The sequence below is a fragment of the Biomphalaria glabrata genome, chromosome 1 (assembly GCF_947242115.1).
Source record: "Biomphalaria glabrata chromosome 1, xgBioGlab47.1, whole genome shotgun sequence".
NCBI classification, from domain to species: domain Eukaryota; kingdom Metazoa; phylum Mollusca; class Gastropoda; family Planorbidae; genus Biomphalaria; species Biomphalaria glabrata.
This window is the reverse complement of record NC_074711.1, coordinates 86998834-87018303: the sequence shown is the minus strand read 5'-3', so window position 1 is coordinate 87018303 and position 19470 is coordinate 86998834. Positions and strand designations below refer to the sequence as shown.

At 38.5% G+C, this 19470-nt stretch overlaps 1 protein-coding gene across 4 annotated transcripts in view; it reads right to left on the bottom strand.

Moving 5' to 3' along the window:
- The window catches only part of LOC106054275 (tyrosine-protein kinase receptor torso-like), a 204034-nt gene that overhangs the window by 13257 nt on the left and 171307 nt on the right, over positions 1-19470 (bottom strand). For 3 of the 4 annotated variants that reach the window (XM_056018349.1, XM_056018348.1, XM_056018350.1), the window contains exons 13-18: positions 18124-18177; positions 16438-16592; positions 13846-14077; positions 10838-11022; positions 2812-2926; positions 724-803 (exon numbers count right to left, since the gene is read on the bottom strand). In XM_056018349.1, the coding sequence (XP_055874324.1) occupies positions 724-803; positions 2812-2926; positions 10838-11022; positions 13846-14077; positions 16438-16592; positions 18124-18177 (821 nt within the window). The remainder of the gene's footprint in view (positions 1-723; positions 804-2811; positions 2927-10837; positions 11023-13845; positions 14078-16437; positions 16593-18123; positions 18178-19470) is intronic. The other variant, XM_056018351.1, reaches the window with a different exon arrangement.

Sequence of the window (19470 nt, the reverse complement as noted above, 5' to 3'; positions counted from 1 at the left end):
CTGAGTTGTGAAATCTTATTCTAGAGGGTTATTCAGTAGGACTAGATTGACACATGAAATATATAGGACGTCATTATCTCTTTTTTTTTCTAAACTGACACATGGAATGCAGAGGGCATGATTATCTTCTCTTTTGAAGTAGCGTCTGTAATCTATAAGATAAAAAGACGTGCTTATATAATGTATGTATATGTGATATCTACAGTATGTGCATTTTAAATGTATGTGGCGCCCATGTTTGCTGTGAGTGAACGAATCTTTACCTTAGTCTATACAACGGTTAGGGCACCATACAAGATCTGTCGACCGTCTTTCTCCATTCCTATCAGTCTTTTGCCTTGGATAGGATTTTATATAATGAGAAGACCGTCCATTCTTTCATGTTTTCTTCTCATCGCTTTCTCTGTCTGCCTAGTCTTCTTTTTCCCGATACTGTTCCCTGAAGGAAGGGCTTTGCGAGCCCTGGGTACCTTGTGATGTGGCCATAGTTTCCGTTTTTCGACAGTGGATAGTAGGCCATCTTTGGGTCCAATTGTTGCATTAATCCTGTTTCTAATCTCTTCATTTGTGCTGAGGTCTTTGTAAATGACATGTAGATCTGTTCATATTCTCCTTACTGACCTAGCTAATTCAAATCTTATTACGATATTCGAAATGAAGCAAAAATAGATTATAGACTATATATTATGTGAAATGGGCAAAGAGTTTGAGATGATGTCTCACCATTCCAAGGGCGATCTGCCTTGCGTAGGACAGAAGCACCGTCTGCGACAGCAGCTCTTGCTCTGCTAGACACATCGTTTCTATTTATAGAAAGACACACTGAGTATTACAACGTATTAACACACACACACACACACACACACGTAGGTAAAAACTTTGTACTACCAGACAGACTCAGACATATAAGTATAGTTATATCCTATCTTATCTTATAAAATGCAGACGTTACTTCGAAAAAGGAGATGATTACGACCTACGCGTTATGCATCTAGTCATGCATGTTAACGAATGACTTAAATTCTGCCAAGTCATTGGTTTTCCTGGCTGGCTCAGGCAACCGAATGCATGACTTCTACCCACCCTTCTCAACAATAAGACATGTGTATTATGTAGCAATACATTAGATATTTTTCCATCTTCTAGTCTTTAATATAACATCTGAAAAGCGGATTTTCCCAAAGTATTGTCTGTAAAGCACATAAATTACTTATATATATATATTACTTATATTTACCAACTAAAAGACATACTCTATCTATAACTAGCTACCTAAGATACACATAAGGTGTGTTTAAGTACTATCTGACAGACACAAATTATGTCTAAGTACTATCTGAGAGACACTCATTGTGTCTAAGTACTATCTGAGAGACACTCATTGTGTCTAAGTTCTATCTGAGAGACACTCATCATGTCTAATTACTATCTCAAAGACACTTATTATGTCTAAATACTATCTGAGAGACACTTATTATGTCTAAGTACTATCTGAGAGACACTCATTATGTCTAATAACTATCTCAAAGACACTTATTATGTCTAAATACTATCTGAGAGACACTTATTATGTCTAAGTACTAACTGAGAGACATTCATCATGTCTAATTACTATCTCAAAGACACTTATTATGTCTAAATACTATCTGAGAGACACTTATTATGTCTAAGTACTATCTGAGAGACACTCATTATGTCTAAGTACTATCTGAGAGACACTCATTATGACTAAGTACTATCTGATAGACACTCATTATGACTAAGTACTATCTGAGAGACACTCATTGTGTCTAAGTACTATCTGAGAGACACTTATTAGGTCTAATTACTATCTGAGAGACACTCATTATGTCTAAGTACTATCTGAGAGACACTCATTATGACTAAGTACTATCTGAGAGACACACATTGTGACTAAGTACTATCTGAGAGACACTCATTGTGACTAAGTACTATCTGATAGACACTCATTGTGACTAAGTACTATCTGATAGACACTCATTGTGACTAAGTACTATCTGAGAGACACTCATTGTGACTAAGTACTATCTGAGAGACACTCATTGTGACTAAGAGTTACACTAATTTATTGATCCTTATGGGAATTTGTTGTGATTACAAGGACTCTTTTCTCATATAAAAACAACACAACAGAAACATACACATAAATAAAACAGACACAATATACAGAGTTCATTCAGCGACTACACATGCATCTTGGTCCTTTTCATGTTTCCTGATCAACGATTGGCGTTGATATAGTCTAACTACTAGCTACGAGACACTCATTATGTCTAAGTACTATCTGAGAGACACTCATTATGTCTAAGTACTATCTGAGAGACACTCATTGTGTCTAAGTACTATCTGAGAGACACTCATTATGTCTAAGTACTATCTGAGAGATACTCATTATGTCTAAGTACTATCTGAGAGATACTCATTATGTCTAAGTACTATCTGAGAGACACTCATTATGTCTAAGTACTATCTGAGAGACACTCATTATGTCTAAGTACTATCTGAGAGACACTCATTATGTCTAAGTACTATCTGACAGACACACATTATATCCGAAGGGAACAAACGAAGTGAAAAGTCGTATCCGAGAGATTAACACATTTTAGCTATGTTCTACAAAAGTGAGAGGTTAGGCTTCGTTTTACTGATAGCAACTCAATTGAGAGACTACGGTAAACCTCGCCAACATCATCAACTATCGTCTACTATACAACAAGCATTCCTTTAATGAAACTATGACATAAAGAGTTAATTAAACAAACTGCAGACCAATCATTACAGCGAACTGACCGTGTGATTCTGGACTGTTGATAATCAGATTCTCAGTGCCCGCATTGCTGTAGGACAACAAACTGGACACGTTCCCACTGAAGACCCCAGAGGAGCTGGAGGTCAGGTAGTTGACCTGTCGAGAGACAATCAAATGTATTGTATTGCAATCACCACATGCCGTCAATAATTAGCAAAAGAACAGACTGGTGCTACCTCATTCTCATTAAGTAAGGGAAACAACTCTGTTTTACATATATAGAAGAAAAGTAAAAAAATAGTATAACCAATAATTTATGCATACTTTCAAGCAATAAAAAAAAATCACAATTTGGGCCAGGATTTAGTGATTTTCCCATCAGAAAAGAGACACAAGACGCCGATAGTAAAGACAAACACAAAAACTCTTGTTCCCCTGGCGATAGAATCATTAAATACAATTCAACTATCTGATCTAAGCATTCCACTTGTAAATTGTGGTTGAGTCGGGAGTTAATGTATATTTTGGTGATCTTATAATTATACTGTTTTGTTGTTGTTTTTTCAACTTAATGCACAAATCGTAAGACACATTTCCTTAAAACAAAAAAAATATCTGAGTCTTGTGGATTAAAAGTGCAAACTAATTATCATGTAATTGAAACCAAAAAATAAAATTACTTATCGACACATCCTATACTCTGTACACCTGACACTCAGAAAATACAACAACTATTTATTGGTACGGAACTCTCCAATAACTAGTTTTTACTTGTGGCTTACGCCTCCTAGGGCAGACGCGCTAACAACTCTGCAAGTGTGGTACTTGTGACTTGAGAAGATTGTATAGTAATATATATATATATAGTTTGTTTCAACGGACCTCATTCACCAGTCGTAAACAAACAACATTTAGCCACGTGATTCTCTATCTCTTCTATACAAATTACGTTATACACACAGGCGGTCACGTGACAGTTTTTTTTCCATTGTTTTATCACGTGGCTAAATGTTGTTTGTTTACGATTGGTGAATGAGGTCCGTTGAGAGTGGTGACATATAAAGGCGACTAAATCCTTTTGTACCCCAACCACTTCAGTCAAGTACACTTTCTTACCCTTGTTCGATATACCAAACAAAATAATTTATCACCAAAATTTAATGAAATTAATTTTTTTTTTATTGATTGTGTTGTCAGGTAAAAGAAATGATTATGCATAATTTCAACTTGATCTGAGTTTGTTGTCGGAGAAATAACGTGTACACACGTTTTACCCAGACAGACAAACTGACAGACAGAGTGAGTAAGCTTTAAAAAAGAAATGTGCTAAAAGGGGACGTGTTGAGATATTTGATTTCACACAAGAGAAGAGTTAGACAACTCTTTCGTATCGATTATGAAATGGATGCTGGAATCGGTGCTGGAATCGGCAAAACTTCGGACTCATCTCCCCAACAGTGTGCTGAGCCTGGTTTCACTGCGGACTTTGCAGCAGTGTGAAAAAGAAAATCCTCTGTTGATGTTTCTAACTAAAAATCTCTGGATGAAATATTAACTAATGCACTTTAACACCGCCATGCGTTTTTTTATCTCAGAATAACGGTAAAAAAATTGTCATTGTACGAAAATAGAGCCTGTGACACTATCAGGAAGCTAGATAGATCGTACGCTGGTGGTAATAAAAATAAAGATTACAGTATATTATATTATTAAAGTAGTAAACATGGCGACAATTATAGTTTTAAAGATGTATGTATTTGTTTTTATAAAGGGCATGTGTTAGATTATTGTCACGAGGACGGTGGTGTACGCGTCAATGTCTCAAGAGACGTGCAAACAGGAAGCTTTTCTATACAATGGCTTCTCGTAGTTTTGAGCTTGTGTACAGACGAGTATATACATTAAGGATTTAATTATACATGGGGGAAAAAAAAGTTATTTCTGGAGTAACCTCGTTTAAAAAAAAAAAAATTAAAAAAAAAAACAAAAACCATTAAAATGTTTGGAACTCCTCAACTGAAGAAAACATAAAGAAACTAGAACAAATACTAAAATAGAGCAGTTAGATTTATAAGGAACAAATATTTTAATTTGATTAGAGAGTAACACCATGAGTAAAATCACTCAACTTAGAGACACTTCAAGACAGAAGAATAGAAAGTAGCTCTAATACATAAAACACTGAACCAGAAGTTACAAATATAAAAAGATAACATAATAAAATACTCAGAAAGACACAAAGATAGAGGCACATTTCTTATTTCGTATACTAGAACAAATTCGTACAAGTGCTCCTTCTTTTCTAGTGCTATTAGAGAATGAAATGGGTTGCCTGAATCAGCCAGAAAAACCAACGACTTAGCAGACTTTAAGTCATTGATTAACATGCATGATTAGATTGACACATGAAATGTGTAGGGCGTAATCATCTCTTTTTTCTAATTAACGTCTGTTATATATAAGATAAGATAAGACAAAGAGGTGTTTATCAACGCTCAGAGATAAAATGTTGTACGATCTACCCGTGATTCGACTAAACCTATTTTACTTTTCTTTTCAACATGATTATTTTAGAGAATATACTAAAATAAGTGGGTTTTTTTTTTAATTTAATATGTGTTCTTTTTGTTTTAATTTTGTTGTCTTGCAATATCAGCTCGTGTTTACTTTTTCTTCTTCTTCTAGCCAGCTTTATTGCTGCTGAGCTGTCAGCTCTTTTGCAGACTGTGCCAAGGAAAAATAGTGTGCTGTTTTCTTCAGTTGTTCAGCACTGCCGTACAGGGTGTTGGCTATGTTGGGCTGTAGTGGAAGTAGGGTCTGCCTAAGGTGGATTAGGGAGGGGCATTCAAAGAGGATATGGTTTACGGTTTCAAAGGGGTGGGCGCAGTGTCTGCAAAGGGGGAGTTGTGTGGAGTTTATTTTGTTCAGGTCAGCTCGTGTTTACAAAACATAGAATACAGTTATAAAATGTCAGTGACACATTTTGTTTGTTTTTTTTTAAAGATAAGATAATTTTTATTGATCTAATCAAATGGACAAATTCAGTTTGACTACAATTGATAACCTCAGCGTAACTACTGTACAGTAACATATAGATGCACGATATAAATGCACATACGAACAAAATTCACACACAAAACAACATACACACTCAAAGCCAGCGCTTTATAAATAGACTTCTATGTACTTCTCGATGACGACAGAATGTTAATCCGGCAAAATATATAGGTTCACAACTCGGCCCAGTTCTTCACGGGGGAAGGGCAATCAGTGTTTAATTATATTTTATTGTGCATTTGCGGTCATTAAGGTCACAACAAAAGCTTGTAATGAACTGCCCCAAAGTTTCCCTGACCACTATTCATAGAAACAAGAAAATCGACCCTAGCTGCTGCATTACACAATTAGGTGTCCCTGGTTCTGTGTAAGCAGGGCTTAGGGTTCAAACTTTGTGAATGTCATTCAAGGTCAACCATGTATGTGAAAAACAAAATATCAATAAGACACACGACATTATAGAGAGGCGGTGAGAGAGAGAGAGCGAGAGAGAGAGAGTGAGAGAGAGAGAGAGCTAGAGAGAGAGAGAGACAGACAGACAGACAGAGAGAGAGAGAGAGAGAGCGAGAGAGAGAGAGAGAGAGAGTTAGAGAGAGAGCTAGAGAGAGAGCTAGAGAGAGAGAGACAGACAGAGAGAGAGAGAGAGAGAGCGTGAGAGAGTGAGAGAGAGTTAGAGAGAGAGCTAGAGAGAGAGAGACAGACAGAGAGAGAGAGAGAGAGAGCGAGAGAGAGAGAGAGAGAGTTAGAGAGAGAGCTAGAGAGAGAGAGAGACAGACAGACAGACAGAGAGAGAGAGAGAGAGCGAGAGAGAGAGAGAGAGTTAGAGAGAGAGCTAGAGAGAGAGCTAGAGAGAGAGAGACAGACAGAGAGAGAGAGAGAGAGCGAGAGAGAGAGAGAGAGAGTTAGAGAGAGAGCTAGAGAGAGAGCTAGAGAGAGAGAGACAGACAGAGAGAGAGAGAGCGTGAGAGAGTGAGAGAGTTTTTACTATAAATATCGTAGAGACAATTTTTCAATGATTTCTTCAGCTAAAATTGTAGATGTAGATCTAGCTATATTTATATATTTCTTGAAAGGCCGAGTCGCTTAGCTCAGTGTTTGACGTGAATATTGTTTTTCAATGGCTTCTTGATTTGCAGCTTTACAGTCTTCTGCTCGTGGCCGTAAGTTAACTTGACCTTCCATTCATTCCTTCTTGAACTTGTCCACCTCCCGACATTCTGACTTAAGAGAATGTTAAGTTATTAATATATTGTCTTCGATTTTTTTTTTACTACAAAGCTCACTCTGTCTGGTCAAAAGATTGTGTACCTTATTTTCCCCACATCCAAATCTCGGATCAAGCTGAAATATTCCGTTATTTCTTATTTCTAATACCTGACACAAACAACTAGCAATGAAATAAAAATATTCATTCATTCATTAACTATTAGTAATTAATTATTTTTGGTTTGGCATCGAACAAGGGAAATAAGGCATACTTGACAGATGTGGTGAAAAAAATCTTGGAAGACAACAGCCACCCGCTCCATCAGAACTACGCCAGGTCGTCGAGAAGTGGGCGACTGCTGTCAATCAAAACTAGAACCGAGCGGTACAAAAACTCGTTCGTTCCTTACTCGGTCAGACTGTATCAACGCCACTCCTTGATCAAGAAACATGAAAAGGACCAAGATGCATGTGTGTAGTCGCTGAATGAACTCTTTATGTTGTGTCTGTTCTATTTATGTGAATGTTTCTGTTGTGTTGTTTTTATATGAGAAAAGAGTCCTTGTAATCACAACAAGTTTCCACAAGGATCAATTAAGCAGTCTTAGACTTAGTATAAGCTGAATTAGTACCCTTAAGGAGGCTTGAGCCATAAATGAACAGGTTTCTTTTAATGTATTTACAAAGCGATCGGAGTAGAATTTACCCAGATAGCCCCACCCCATCCCCTTTCTTCCCCCCTCTCATTTCCAAACAGTTCCAGACAAGTGATAGGATCATAGCTTAGTGAGAAAACTAAAAGCATGAGCTAACCAAAAACAATTCATACAAATATTTCCAACAGCACAGAATTCTTATTATTAGTTAATATCTCTAACGAATTTAATGAAATGACTGATCTTAAATAATTGATATGTTCACACTTTATAAAAGTTTTGGTGTTTTTTTATGTTTTTCTTGAAAGAGAAGCATAAAGCGTCTTATAAATTACAGACGTTCTTTCAGTAACGAAGATAATTATCTTATATAATGCAGACGTTACTTCAAAAAAGAAGATTACTACGTCCTACGCGTCATGCATCTAGTCATGCATGTTAATAAATGACTTAAACTCTGCCAAGTCGTTAGTTTTCCTGGCTGACTCAGGTCACCCATTCCATCCTAAAATAGCAATAGGGAAGAAGGGACACTTGTACGAGCTTTATTATGTTATTTTTTTTGTACTTGTAAGCAGGGACGGCCTTAGTTAATTGGAGGCCCTACGCAAAAAGATTTTGTGGCCCCAAATGATATCGAAAAAAAACATAAACAGCGAAAAAAAAATAAAAGAAGCCAATTAATTTAAAACCTAGTGTACTCCAGCAGCGTCAGTGAGCACAAGTTTCGCTTTTTTTCTTCTCTAATTAATGAAGTTCTCTGCCAGGCCCTCGCCAATCGGAGGCTATAGGCGTCTGACTAGTTAGCCTATGCCTAAGGCCGGTCCAGTTGATAATTTTCAAACACGGAGTTTGTTTAGAGTGTATGGAAAAGACGCAAAGGAACACTATAAGGAGCATATTAATACTGTTGCTAAACAAAATAAATAAAATATTGTTTTAGTTCTAGAATCTATTTGTGCTTTTTATTTTTTATAGTAGACTTCCCCATTACCACGATGCGCATGGACACCTGGTAGCAGAATTGTAGCGAGTTATAGACAGGTGCCTACATCGCGGTATTTATATCTAGTTGTAATTGTCATAAAGATACAGTGATACTAGAACGAATAGCATGACTTAGCTTTAAATCAATCAATCTCACTTCAGACAAGAAACCGGAAATTTAACTAGGGTTATCGCTATTTTATTATGTGAAGTGAAATGTAGCAAATTTTAAGACAGAAATTAAATTTATTCAGTGGACCGTAAAGACTGAAAGGGAAGGCACCCAGTTAAAAAAGTCACAGATTCTTATCTTATTTTATATAACACAGACGTTACTTTAAAAAAGAAGATGATTACGTCCTACGCGTCAAGCATTCAGTCATGCATATTAACCAATGACTTAAATTCTGCCAAGTCACAGGTTTTCCTGGCTAGCTCAGGCAACCCATTCCATGCTCTAATAGCACTAGGGAAGAAGGAATATTTGTACTAATTTTTCCTAGCATATGGGACAAGAAAGGTGCCTTTATCTTTGTGTCTTTCAGAGTATTTTATTAGATTTTGTTTTAGTATTTGAAGATAATGGTTCAGTGTTTTACGTATAATTGCTACTTTACTTTAAAGTCTTCTGTCCTGAAGGTTTTCTAAATTTAGTGATTTTACTAAAGGCGTTACTCTAGTTAAATGTGAATATTCGTTTGTTATGAATCTCACTGCTCTATTTTGTGTCTGTTCCAGTTTCTTAAAATTTTCTTGAGTTGAAATAGAATACATCTTCTTAGTTTACTAGTGGAAATGGATTCTGGGAAATAATTTTTCTCCATCAAGCTTTCAAATCGTGTTTACAACGAATAAATCTTTTTCTAATCAGTAAACAGATCGATTAGATCTATTACACCTTTGAAAAAAAAATTGGATTAATTCCTATTCCAGATGGGTCGCTGGAGTGTTCAATCAATAAGAGAGTTTAGACTCAAGGTAAAGAGACTCATTTTATTGACTCAAACCTGCGCTCTTTGAGGGTCTGGTCAAGTGTAGAAGAAGAGGAAGTGGTTAGGGTCAATACGCTAATGAAACTATCCTGGCTCCGTTAAGAAAGTTTAATTTGTTTAAGACTCTGCACTCTGGAAGAGGTAATTACATTGCGTGGCTATTATCAGATGTGATGACGCATTTCTGTATTCACACGACGCATTGATGTGTAACACAAGGTCAATGTAGGAATCGTTACAGCTTCAAGCAAGTTTTAATTTGCGTTTTAAGAGCGCAAATAAGGCCATACAATTTATAATACATAAACTCATATATATAGCTACATAATTTTTGTTACATAAGGTGAGGTCCATGTCCCTTTTCATAGGGAAGTCTGAGTTATACTTTCGCGAATAGTTACGATTAAAGTTTCTGAGTCGTTGCATTAAATCATTACTTTCATTGGGCAATGTGTAGCTCTATGGAAGCTTACTGTTGCTTCTAGTGATGATAACGAAGGCCACAAAATTGGCTTTGTTGTTAAATAAGCTATACCCTTCCAATCACGTGACAGGTTGTCCTAGGGCTACCACTCCATTGTTGGATGATGGTTCGTTCCTTGTAGTAGCAATCAAGGTATTCTTACTCAGATGTAAGATGTAATAATGATTGAAGTAGCTAAATATGAGATGTTGTTTTCTTTATTATTTTTTTTTTATTTTTTTAAATTTTTTTTTTATTGTAGATCAATACGGTGTTAATGATCAACTATAATTAATTAGGGTGACTGCACAGGATAAGCCACACTGTGTATGATCAATCAGCCACACTGTGAATGAACAATCTCAACAGATTTATTAGATCCTTCACGTTGCCCAATCTACGTACGTTCACTTAACGCAGGGGTTCTCGACCTGTGGGTCGCGACCCCTTTGGGGGTCGATGGACAATTAGCCAGGAGTCGCCTAAGACCATCAAAAAATATGGATTGTTATTGTCTACTCTTCTGTTGCTGTATGAGTGTGTGGGGGGGGGGGGAGGAGGGGTCGCGGCAGAGTGTGTGAATTGTTAAAAGGGGTCGCCGAACTTAAAAGGTTGAGAACCACTGGCTTAAACGGGACGTGAGCTATTCGTTGATGCGCAAGGACAATACAAGTGGGCGTTGTAAATAAATGAAAATGTGGCTAACCTTTAACCTATGCTGACGCAAGTAGTTCCTCAGATCACCTAGCGGGCAGTACTCCATGATCAGACAGGGTCTGGTGCTGTTGGTGATGCAGGCCACGATGCTGACCAGATTCGGGTGATTCCCTAATGTCTTCATGGTCCCGATTTCAAGAAGTAGGAACCGCCTTTCCTCTGGAGTCGCGTGCTCTGGCCAGACACAAACAAACAAGTTACAAACAAAAACAGACCACAATAATCAAATTTTTCGTTGCCAAGTTGGATTACTAAACGAGCGGGGGGGGGGGGGATATGGATGTACACATTAATTAATAAGCCAAAGAAAGGGGGGGGGGGGGGTGTGGGGTGTAGATGTGATGGGGCGTGGAGGTTGAGTGTTAAAGCGCTTGGCTTCCAAACTGGGCGTCTCGCATACGAATCCGGGTGAAGACTGTGATTTTTAGGACGCCCAACTATAGTGCGCGCCCGACCTTAGTTGCGGAAAGGTAAGGGCGGTTGGTCATTGTGCTGGCCACATGACACCCTCGTTAAACGTGGGCCACAAAAAGAGATTGCTTTTACATCATCCGTTCCATACATAGATTGCAAGGACTGAAAGCGTACTTTACATACCTTTTTTTAGGTATAAAATACAACATACTTTTTAATATAAATTATATGAGCAGTTGTGAAGATAACAAAAGTCCTTTTGATACTAAAAAAAAACAAGAAACTTTTTTAAAAAAAAAATGCTTTTAAAAAAAATGCTTTTAAAAAAAATGCTTTTTAAAAAAAAATGCTTTTAAAAAAAATGCTTTTTAAAAAAAAATGCTTTAAAAAAAATGCTTTAAAAAAAAATGCTTTTAAAAAAAATGCTTTTTAAAAAAAATGCTTTTAAAAATTAATGCTTTTTTAAAAAAAAATGCTTTTAAAAAAAATGCTTTTAAAAAAAATGCTTTTAAAAATTAATGCTTTTTAAAAAAAAAATGCTTTTAAAAAAAAAAGGGCATATTTAGGAGGAGGAGCTCCAGGTTTACAGCCAAATATCTTATTACTGAAAGATGTATTCCCCGCTTTATATGTGGCAATATTAATTAATTACCAGTATTTAATTAACTATTAGGTTAATTTTTTTTTTATTGATTTATGTTTTTTTCAGGGACAATGAATAATTGTGGAAAGTTTCATCTTCATCCGAGAAAATGGGAAGATTTGTATCAGACAAATAAGCTTTGTATAATGCGATTTTTTTTTAAATTTAGAAAACGACGTTTTTATAAACAAAAATCCATTACACCGTCTTGTTCAGTTGTACTACTCGGACGGACTAGAGTTACCCCACGTAATTTTAGAGGCGAAATAAAAAAGAGAAAAAAGGGGGGGGGGAGAATAAGTAGTATTCACCGGTCATTAAACAGCAGGGCTGGACTTAACCATTGTGAACCAAAAGTCATGGAAAGAAAACAAGTGAAAATTAAGAGTTTGTATTAGAAAATATATTCGTCTTTGCATATTATTCTTTCTTTACTAAACACAAAATTAGTTTACGAGTCTTGCGTGTAGCGAAGTTATAAAGTATATCATAAGAATTCTGTTTCCTACATAGATTACGCTCAATAGCAAGAATTACCAAATGTTTCAATCTATCTACGAGAACTGTTGACCTCAAGTAATTCTTCATTAGTTTGAGGTGCGAGATGCCTTTTTCACTAGATTCCACAATTTCGGGTATTGCATAATGGCGTTTTTTTATCGCGCGTAGGATTGAGTTTTCAATATTGAATGACACCCCAAAATGACAATTTTTGTTTATATATTTCAGGAGATTTGTATGAGTTTTCAAAAGATTTTCATAGTTTCCGGATATTTCCAGGACTTTTTCGTATATTTTGTAGTTTAAGGAGATTTCCAGGAGCTCCTGGTAAATCGACAGGAGGCCGCGGGAAATCTGTTATAAGTTATAAAATGGTTTGATTTAATAATGTATACACCTAGAAAAAGCGCGGGCCCTATGAAAGTGCGGGGCCCACTGCGTTCGCATAGGGTGCAGTGGCCTAAGGCCGGCCCTGCAAAATAGCGGCGTTATGCTACGCCGCATGTCGACTAGTAAACTATAATTAATTTCCAGGAGATTATGCATACTCTCTTTGCGACTGAAGGAGGTCATAATAGCTGACTAGTAAGACCATGCTTTGTTATTGGTGTACACGTTTTTGTATAAGGCCTGAACTGACTTTTTTAAGAAAATCCTTCTATGCCTGATTGATTCTGTCAAGAGTGCACAAAAAGCTGTGTTTGTGCGTGGATGTGTGAATGTGTGTCATATAAAAAGGTATGTGGGTGTGGATGTGTGTGGGTGTGGATGTGTGTGGGTGATTAATCTATTTCGTTAAGACCATCTTTCGTGGAGTTATGTTTTCCTGTCAATTAGACTGTAAACTAAAACCTCGATGACAAGGTGACCTAGAGAGCTCAATAAGTAATGAGTTTTTTTTTTTAAATAGAACTAATCTCCTGGTAGATATCATTATTCCAAAGCAGCCACGTGTTACATCTAGTTTAATAAAGAAAAAAATGTGTTTTTCATATAGACGAATTACGATTTGTCGCAAATTACCTCAGTGTCTTCTGACAGTAGAATCGCTTAAATAGTATGCAAAAGGTTAACTTCATCAAAGAACCAAAGAAATCAAAGACCATGCGGGGTCTATAGGGCAGATGATATAAAGGTCTCCTTTTTGTAGCCCACGGTTAACAAGGGTATCATGTGGCTAGCACAACGACCAACCGCCTATACGTTTTCCACGACTAATGTCAGGTATCCATTACAGCGGGGTAGAGTCAGAGGCGCCCTAAAGATCCCGAAATTAAAAAATCCCAGCCTTCACCAGGATTCGAACTCGCGACCCTACGAACTAATTTTAGATCTACAAAAAAATGTGTCTCTTATTTTAATAACTGAAATGTAGTTTACTTTTTCAGCAAAGCAGACAATCTGTAGGTTCATACGTCATTATTTTATAAGCATTTTACCTTTCAGCATTTTGACAGCCACCGTCCGCACCCCGGTTCCTTGTCTGCTCTGATAGGATCCCTTGGGAATGTACTCGGCCTTCATCACCCTGCCGAAGGCGCCCTCCCCCAGCGTGGTGGTCAGCTTCAGGCAGGTGTAGTCCACTTCGAACTCGTCTGTGACGATCAGGGGCTCAATCTCTGTCAAGTGCTGCTTTCCCAAGGTGTACTCATACAGTGGGTTTATAGCCTGCTGAAATCACGTGACTAGTGTTACTTTATGATGTCAAGACTTAACATTTTTACTTTTAATGTAATGTGAAAGGGGCACAGAGAGGTGTAAGGTGCCCCGTGAATGGGGCACAGGGAGATGTTAGGTGCCCCGTGAATGGGGCACAGAGAGGTGTTAGGTGTCCCGTGAATGAGGCATAGAGAGGTGTAAGGTGTCCAACTTTTCAACATCCCTCCCCTAATGCAAGATTATCTTCTTTATCTAGAGGGTACGTCAGAAATTAGCAACGTCAGAAACTAGCAACATAAACTATAAGCATACTAACCCTAACCCACTGAAGAAAACTGCACACTATTTTTCCTTGGCACAGTCTGCAAAAGAGCTGACAGCTCAGCAGCAAAATACAGGCTAGAAGAAAACCCCCAACCCAATCTCTCAAAGAGAACGAAGAACTTGTGACAGATGCTAAAACCCCTTGGTAACGGCTTTCAAGTCATAAGCTACATTTTCAGAGAGCGTCCGAAAGGTGTAAAAGAATGAAAACAGGGGGCAGTAATCTCATGAGTTGTCGAGGATGTATACTTTCCCCTTCCCTGAGTTGCTCAACTTATTCTGAAAAAGTATCCTGATAGAAACACTGCAGGGTATTAACGCAGTTCATCAGTAGACGTTCAACCTGGCCAGAGCAGTATTTTAAAACAAAATAATAGACGCTTGGTTACTACAGGTACACGATGTCATGTCTATACTAGATGCAGAAATCAACGCTAGTGTTATGGACATTCATCAAAGCAGAAAAGGACGATAATGATCAGGGCCGGTCCTAGCGATTTCGGGGCCCTATGCGAAACTGATTGCGCGGGGGCCTAGTTTGTGTGGGAATAAGGATAATAAGCGAAAATTAAGATTTTCTTGAAGAAAAAAATTCGACTTTGAGATTTATTCATTCTTTACTAAGTTAAAAATTGCAATCTGTACTTTACGAACCTTGTAACCAATGACATATAAAGTATTAAGGTAAAATTTGCCCGATTTTTACATTTTATTACATGAAAGCTGACAATGCTTTTTTTTTCTTTTATCGCGCGTAGGATTGGGCGTTTTCCGCAATGAATGACACCCACATATGACAATTTTGTCTATTTTTCTGGAGATTTTTATGAGTTTTCAGGAGATTTTAATACATTCAGGAGATTTCCATGAGTTTTTCGTATATTTCTTTTGCAATTTAATAATTACACCTTGAATTAACGCGGGGCCTATGAAAGCGCGGGGCCCACTGCGACCGCATAGGTTGCAGTGGCCTAAGACCGGCCTGGATAATCATGAACTAATTATCTACTTAGGAGAGAAAGACATTAAGTCAAGTGTTTGAAGCTCTAATCATGTCTACGTTTCTTGCTAAAAGTCTCGCAAATGTCAATGTCTCCTTTTGCAGTGGCCATAAAGAGTCCATTTTAAACTATAAATAGATCAAATGCTATTTTTGAACTTGTAGTTTATTCTTTTGCTTACAAGACAGTTTGAAATGTATCTTGGTGACAAATGACAAAGGTGAGGTCAATACTGTGAAAAGAAATCGCCCAGAGCTACTAATACATTAGCAGAGGCGAAAAAAAAACGAATTTGTATGGGCAGGTGAGATACCAAGTCGTCTCTGGATAGGTGATGCGAGGTCAGGTCTGGACATTTTTTTTTTGGGTCTTAGTCGTTGGTCGACTGCTTGTCCGACAGCTAAAGCAGGGGTCAAGGTTAGATCTAGTTTCTATTTCTGTCTTGAGCATATTCATTGGTTAGACATGGTTTTTTATGTCTTGTCGTGGTTCGTGCTGACGCATTTCGGCTACTTAATTTAAAGACCGAATTGAAAGACCAAAGTTTTCCCAGAGAAGTGATAAGCTGACATGTAAATCTTGTCTACGGGTTAATTGAGCGCTCAGGACAACGACCGTCCATTTGATAGTAGTAGTCTATCCTAAGCCTATTCTCACAGAACATAAATAAAGGTGTCAGCTTTTTCATGTATTTTTTTGGAGGGGTCGGTTAAGCAGTGGTGTCTTGCAACATATGCCACGCTTTAAATCAGGGGTTCTCAACCTGTGGGTCGCGACCCCCCTTGGGGGTCGATTGACAATTTGCCAGGGGTCGCCAAAGACCATTGAAAAAATGGATTGTTATTGTCTATTCTTCAATTGCTTTGTGTGTGCGGGGGGGGGGTCCGCGGCTAAGTGGGGGGGGATTGTAAAAAGGGGTCGCTGAGCATAAAAGGTTGAGAACCGCTGCTTTAAATGGAGATGATCCACGGTGGAGGCCAGCAAGGTCGGAGCAGACAATAACAGCGCCAGCGCAGCACTGATTTTTTTGGTTACAGAAATACTAACCTCTCTCTTGGAAGCGCCCCTGCCTGACAAATGCTGGGTTTGCTTTTTAAACTTGATGAAATAAATGACGCACACAGTTATGGACCCTGCTGTCAAGATGGCGGGAATGATGGTGGCGAAGTAAACGTTCTCTGTGTTCTGTAAGACTTGAGCCGCTAGAAAACAAACACCAAAAAAAAAAAAGTTTGTTGGAAACAGACGTAAAAGCATTGGTTGTCCTGTCTGACTCAGGCAACCCATTTGAAGCCCTAATAGCACTAAGCAAGAATGTTCTATTGGTTAGGCCAATAATAGAATATATGTATCCTCTGTTTGGGACCCCTCAACTCAAGAAAATTTTAAGAAACTGGAACAGCCAAAAAAATAGAGCAGTGAGATTCATAACAAACGAATATTCACATTTGACTAGAGTAACACCTTTAGTAAAATCACTAAATTTGGAAAGCCTTCAGGACAGAAGACTCAAAAATAAAGTAGCAATCATACATAAAACACTGAACCATAATCTTCAAATACAAAAACAAAATCTAATAAAATACTCTGAAAGACACAAAGATAAAGGCACATTCCTCGTCCCATATGCTAGGACAAATTTGTACAAATGCTCCTTCTTCCCTAGTGCTATTAGAGCATGGAATGGGTTGCCTGAGCTAGCCAGGAAAACCAGTGACTTGGCAGAATTTAAGTCATTGGTTAATGTGCATGACTAAATGCATGACGCGTAGGACGTAATCATCTTCTTTTTTGAAGCAACGTCTGTATTATATAAGATAAGATTAGTTCATTTTAAACTAGCTTCAAAAACGGCTCTAGTTAGACCACCACGTCCTCTGTACACTGCACCTGGTGAGGTCTAGTAAGGTAAATAAGCTAGACTAGCTTATTAGTTTTTCCTTTGACTATTTACTATAGAGCAGGGGTTCTCAACCTGTGGATCGCGACCCCCTTGGGGGTCGATTGACGATTAGCCAGGGGTCGCCTAAGACGATCCAAAATGTGGATTGTTATTACTCATCTATTGCTGTATGTGTGTGTGCGGGGAGGGGGTCGCGGCAGAGTTGTAAAAAGGGGTCGCCGAGCATAAAAGGTTGAGAACCGCTGCTATAGAGAATCTATTAAGTTAACCTGTTTTGTTATTCTTGATATTTTATCTGTTACATTAGCAGAAAAAAAAATACTAAAAAAATCCCAAGCCTCAGAAAAACAATCTGCTTTGAATGCACTTGATGGCTAGATCTTCGCAATGCGTGTTTTACTATTCTAGTAAAGTAAAAGTAATTACCCCTTTTGAGATCTTGTGATCTATAGGGCAGATGATGTTACTGGTCATCTGTTTATTTGGCCTACGTTAACGACGTTGTCATGTGGCCAGCACAATGACCAACCGCCTTTACTTTCTCCAACTTAGGTCAGTTACCCATTAGAGTTGGGTGGACTCAGGGGCGCCCTAAAAATCCCGGAATTCAAAATAACAGGTCTCCACCGAAATTAGAACCCAGGACCCCAGGTTCGGAAGCAAAGCGCTTAACCACTCAGCCACCGCGCCCCCGTTTTACTATTCTACTGGAATTTAAAAAAAGGAATAGTTTTACGAAGCAATGTAAGAGGGCGTGCGAGACAGCGACCTAGATACAACTTTTGGTTTTGAATCTATTACAGCAGAGGACAATAAAAGTCGTTCCATACCTATGACAGCCTCGTCCTCTGAATCTTCCCCGAATTGTGAATTGTATCCTTCTCCTGTAACAGAAATATAGATGTGAGCATAGAGAAATCTAACGCCCAGTAGTCCCACAACACCACAATAGTCTATCTTCTAACGCCCAGTAGTCACACAACACCACAATAGTCTATCTCGACGCCCAGTAGTCCCACAACACCACAATAGTCTATCTCAACGCCCAGTAGTCCCACAACACCACAATAGTCTCTCTCAACGCCCAGTAGTCCCACAACACCACAATAGTCTATCTCAACGCCCAGTAGTCCCACAACACCACAATAGTCTATCTCAACGCCCAGTAGTCCCACAACACCACAATAGTCTCTCTCAACGCCCAGTAGTCCCACAACACCACAATAGTCTATCTCAACGCCCAGTAGTCCCACAACACCACAATAGTCTATCTCAACGCCCAGTAGTCCTACAACACCACAATAGTCTATCTCAATGCCCAGTAGTCCCACAACACCACAATAGTCTATCTTCCAATGCCCAGTAGTCCCACAACACCACAATAGTCTATCTCAACGCCAAGTAATCACACAACACCACAATAGTCTATCTTCCAATGCCCAGTAGTCCTACAACACCACAATAGTCTATCTTCCAATGCCCAGTAGTCCCACAACACCACAATAGTCTATCTTCCAATGCCCAGTAGTCCCACAACACCACAATAGTCTATCTTCCAATGCCCAGTAGTCCCACAACACCACAATAGTCTATCTTCCAATGCCCAGTAGTCCCACAACACCACAATAGTCTATCTTCCAATGCCCAGTAGTCCTACAACACCACAATAGTCTATCTTCCAATGCCCAGTAGTCCCACAACACCACAATAGTCTATCTTCCAATGCCCAGTAGTCCTACAACACCACAATAGTCTATCTTCCAATGCACAGTAGTCCCACAACACCACAATAGTCTATCTTCCAATGCCCAGTAGTCCCACAACACTACAATAGTCTATCTTCCAATGCCCAGTAGTCCCACAACACCACAATAGTCTATCTTCCAATGCCCAGTAGCCACACAACACCACAATAGTCTATCTTCCAATGCCCAGTAGTCACACAACACCACAATAGTCTATCTTCCAATGCCCAGTAGCCACACAACACCACAATAGTCTATCTCAACGCCCAGTAATCACACAACACCACAATAGTCTATCTTCCAATGCCCAGTAGTCCCACAACACCACAATAGTCTATCTCAACGCCCAGTAGTCCTACAACACCACAATAATCTATCTCAACGCCCAGTAGTCCCACAACACCACAATAGTCTATCTCAACGCCCAGTAGT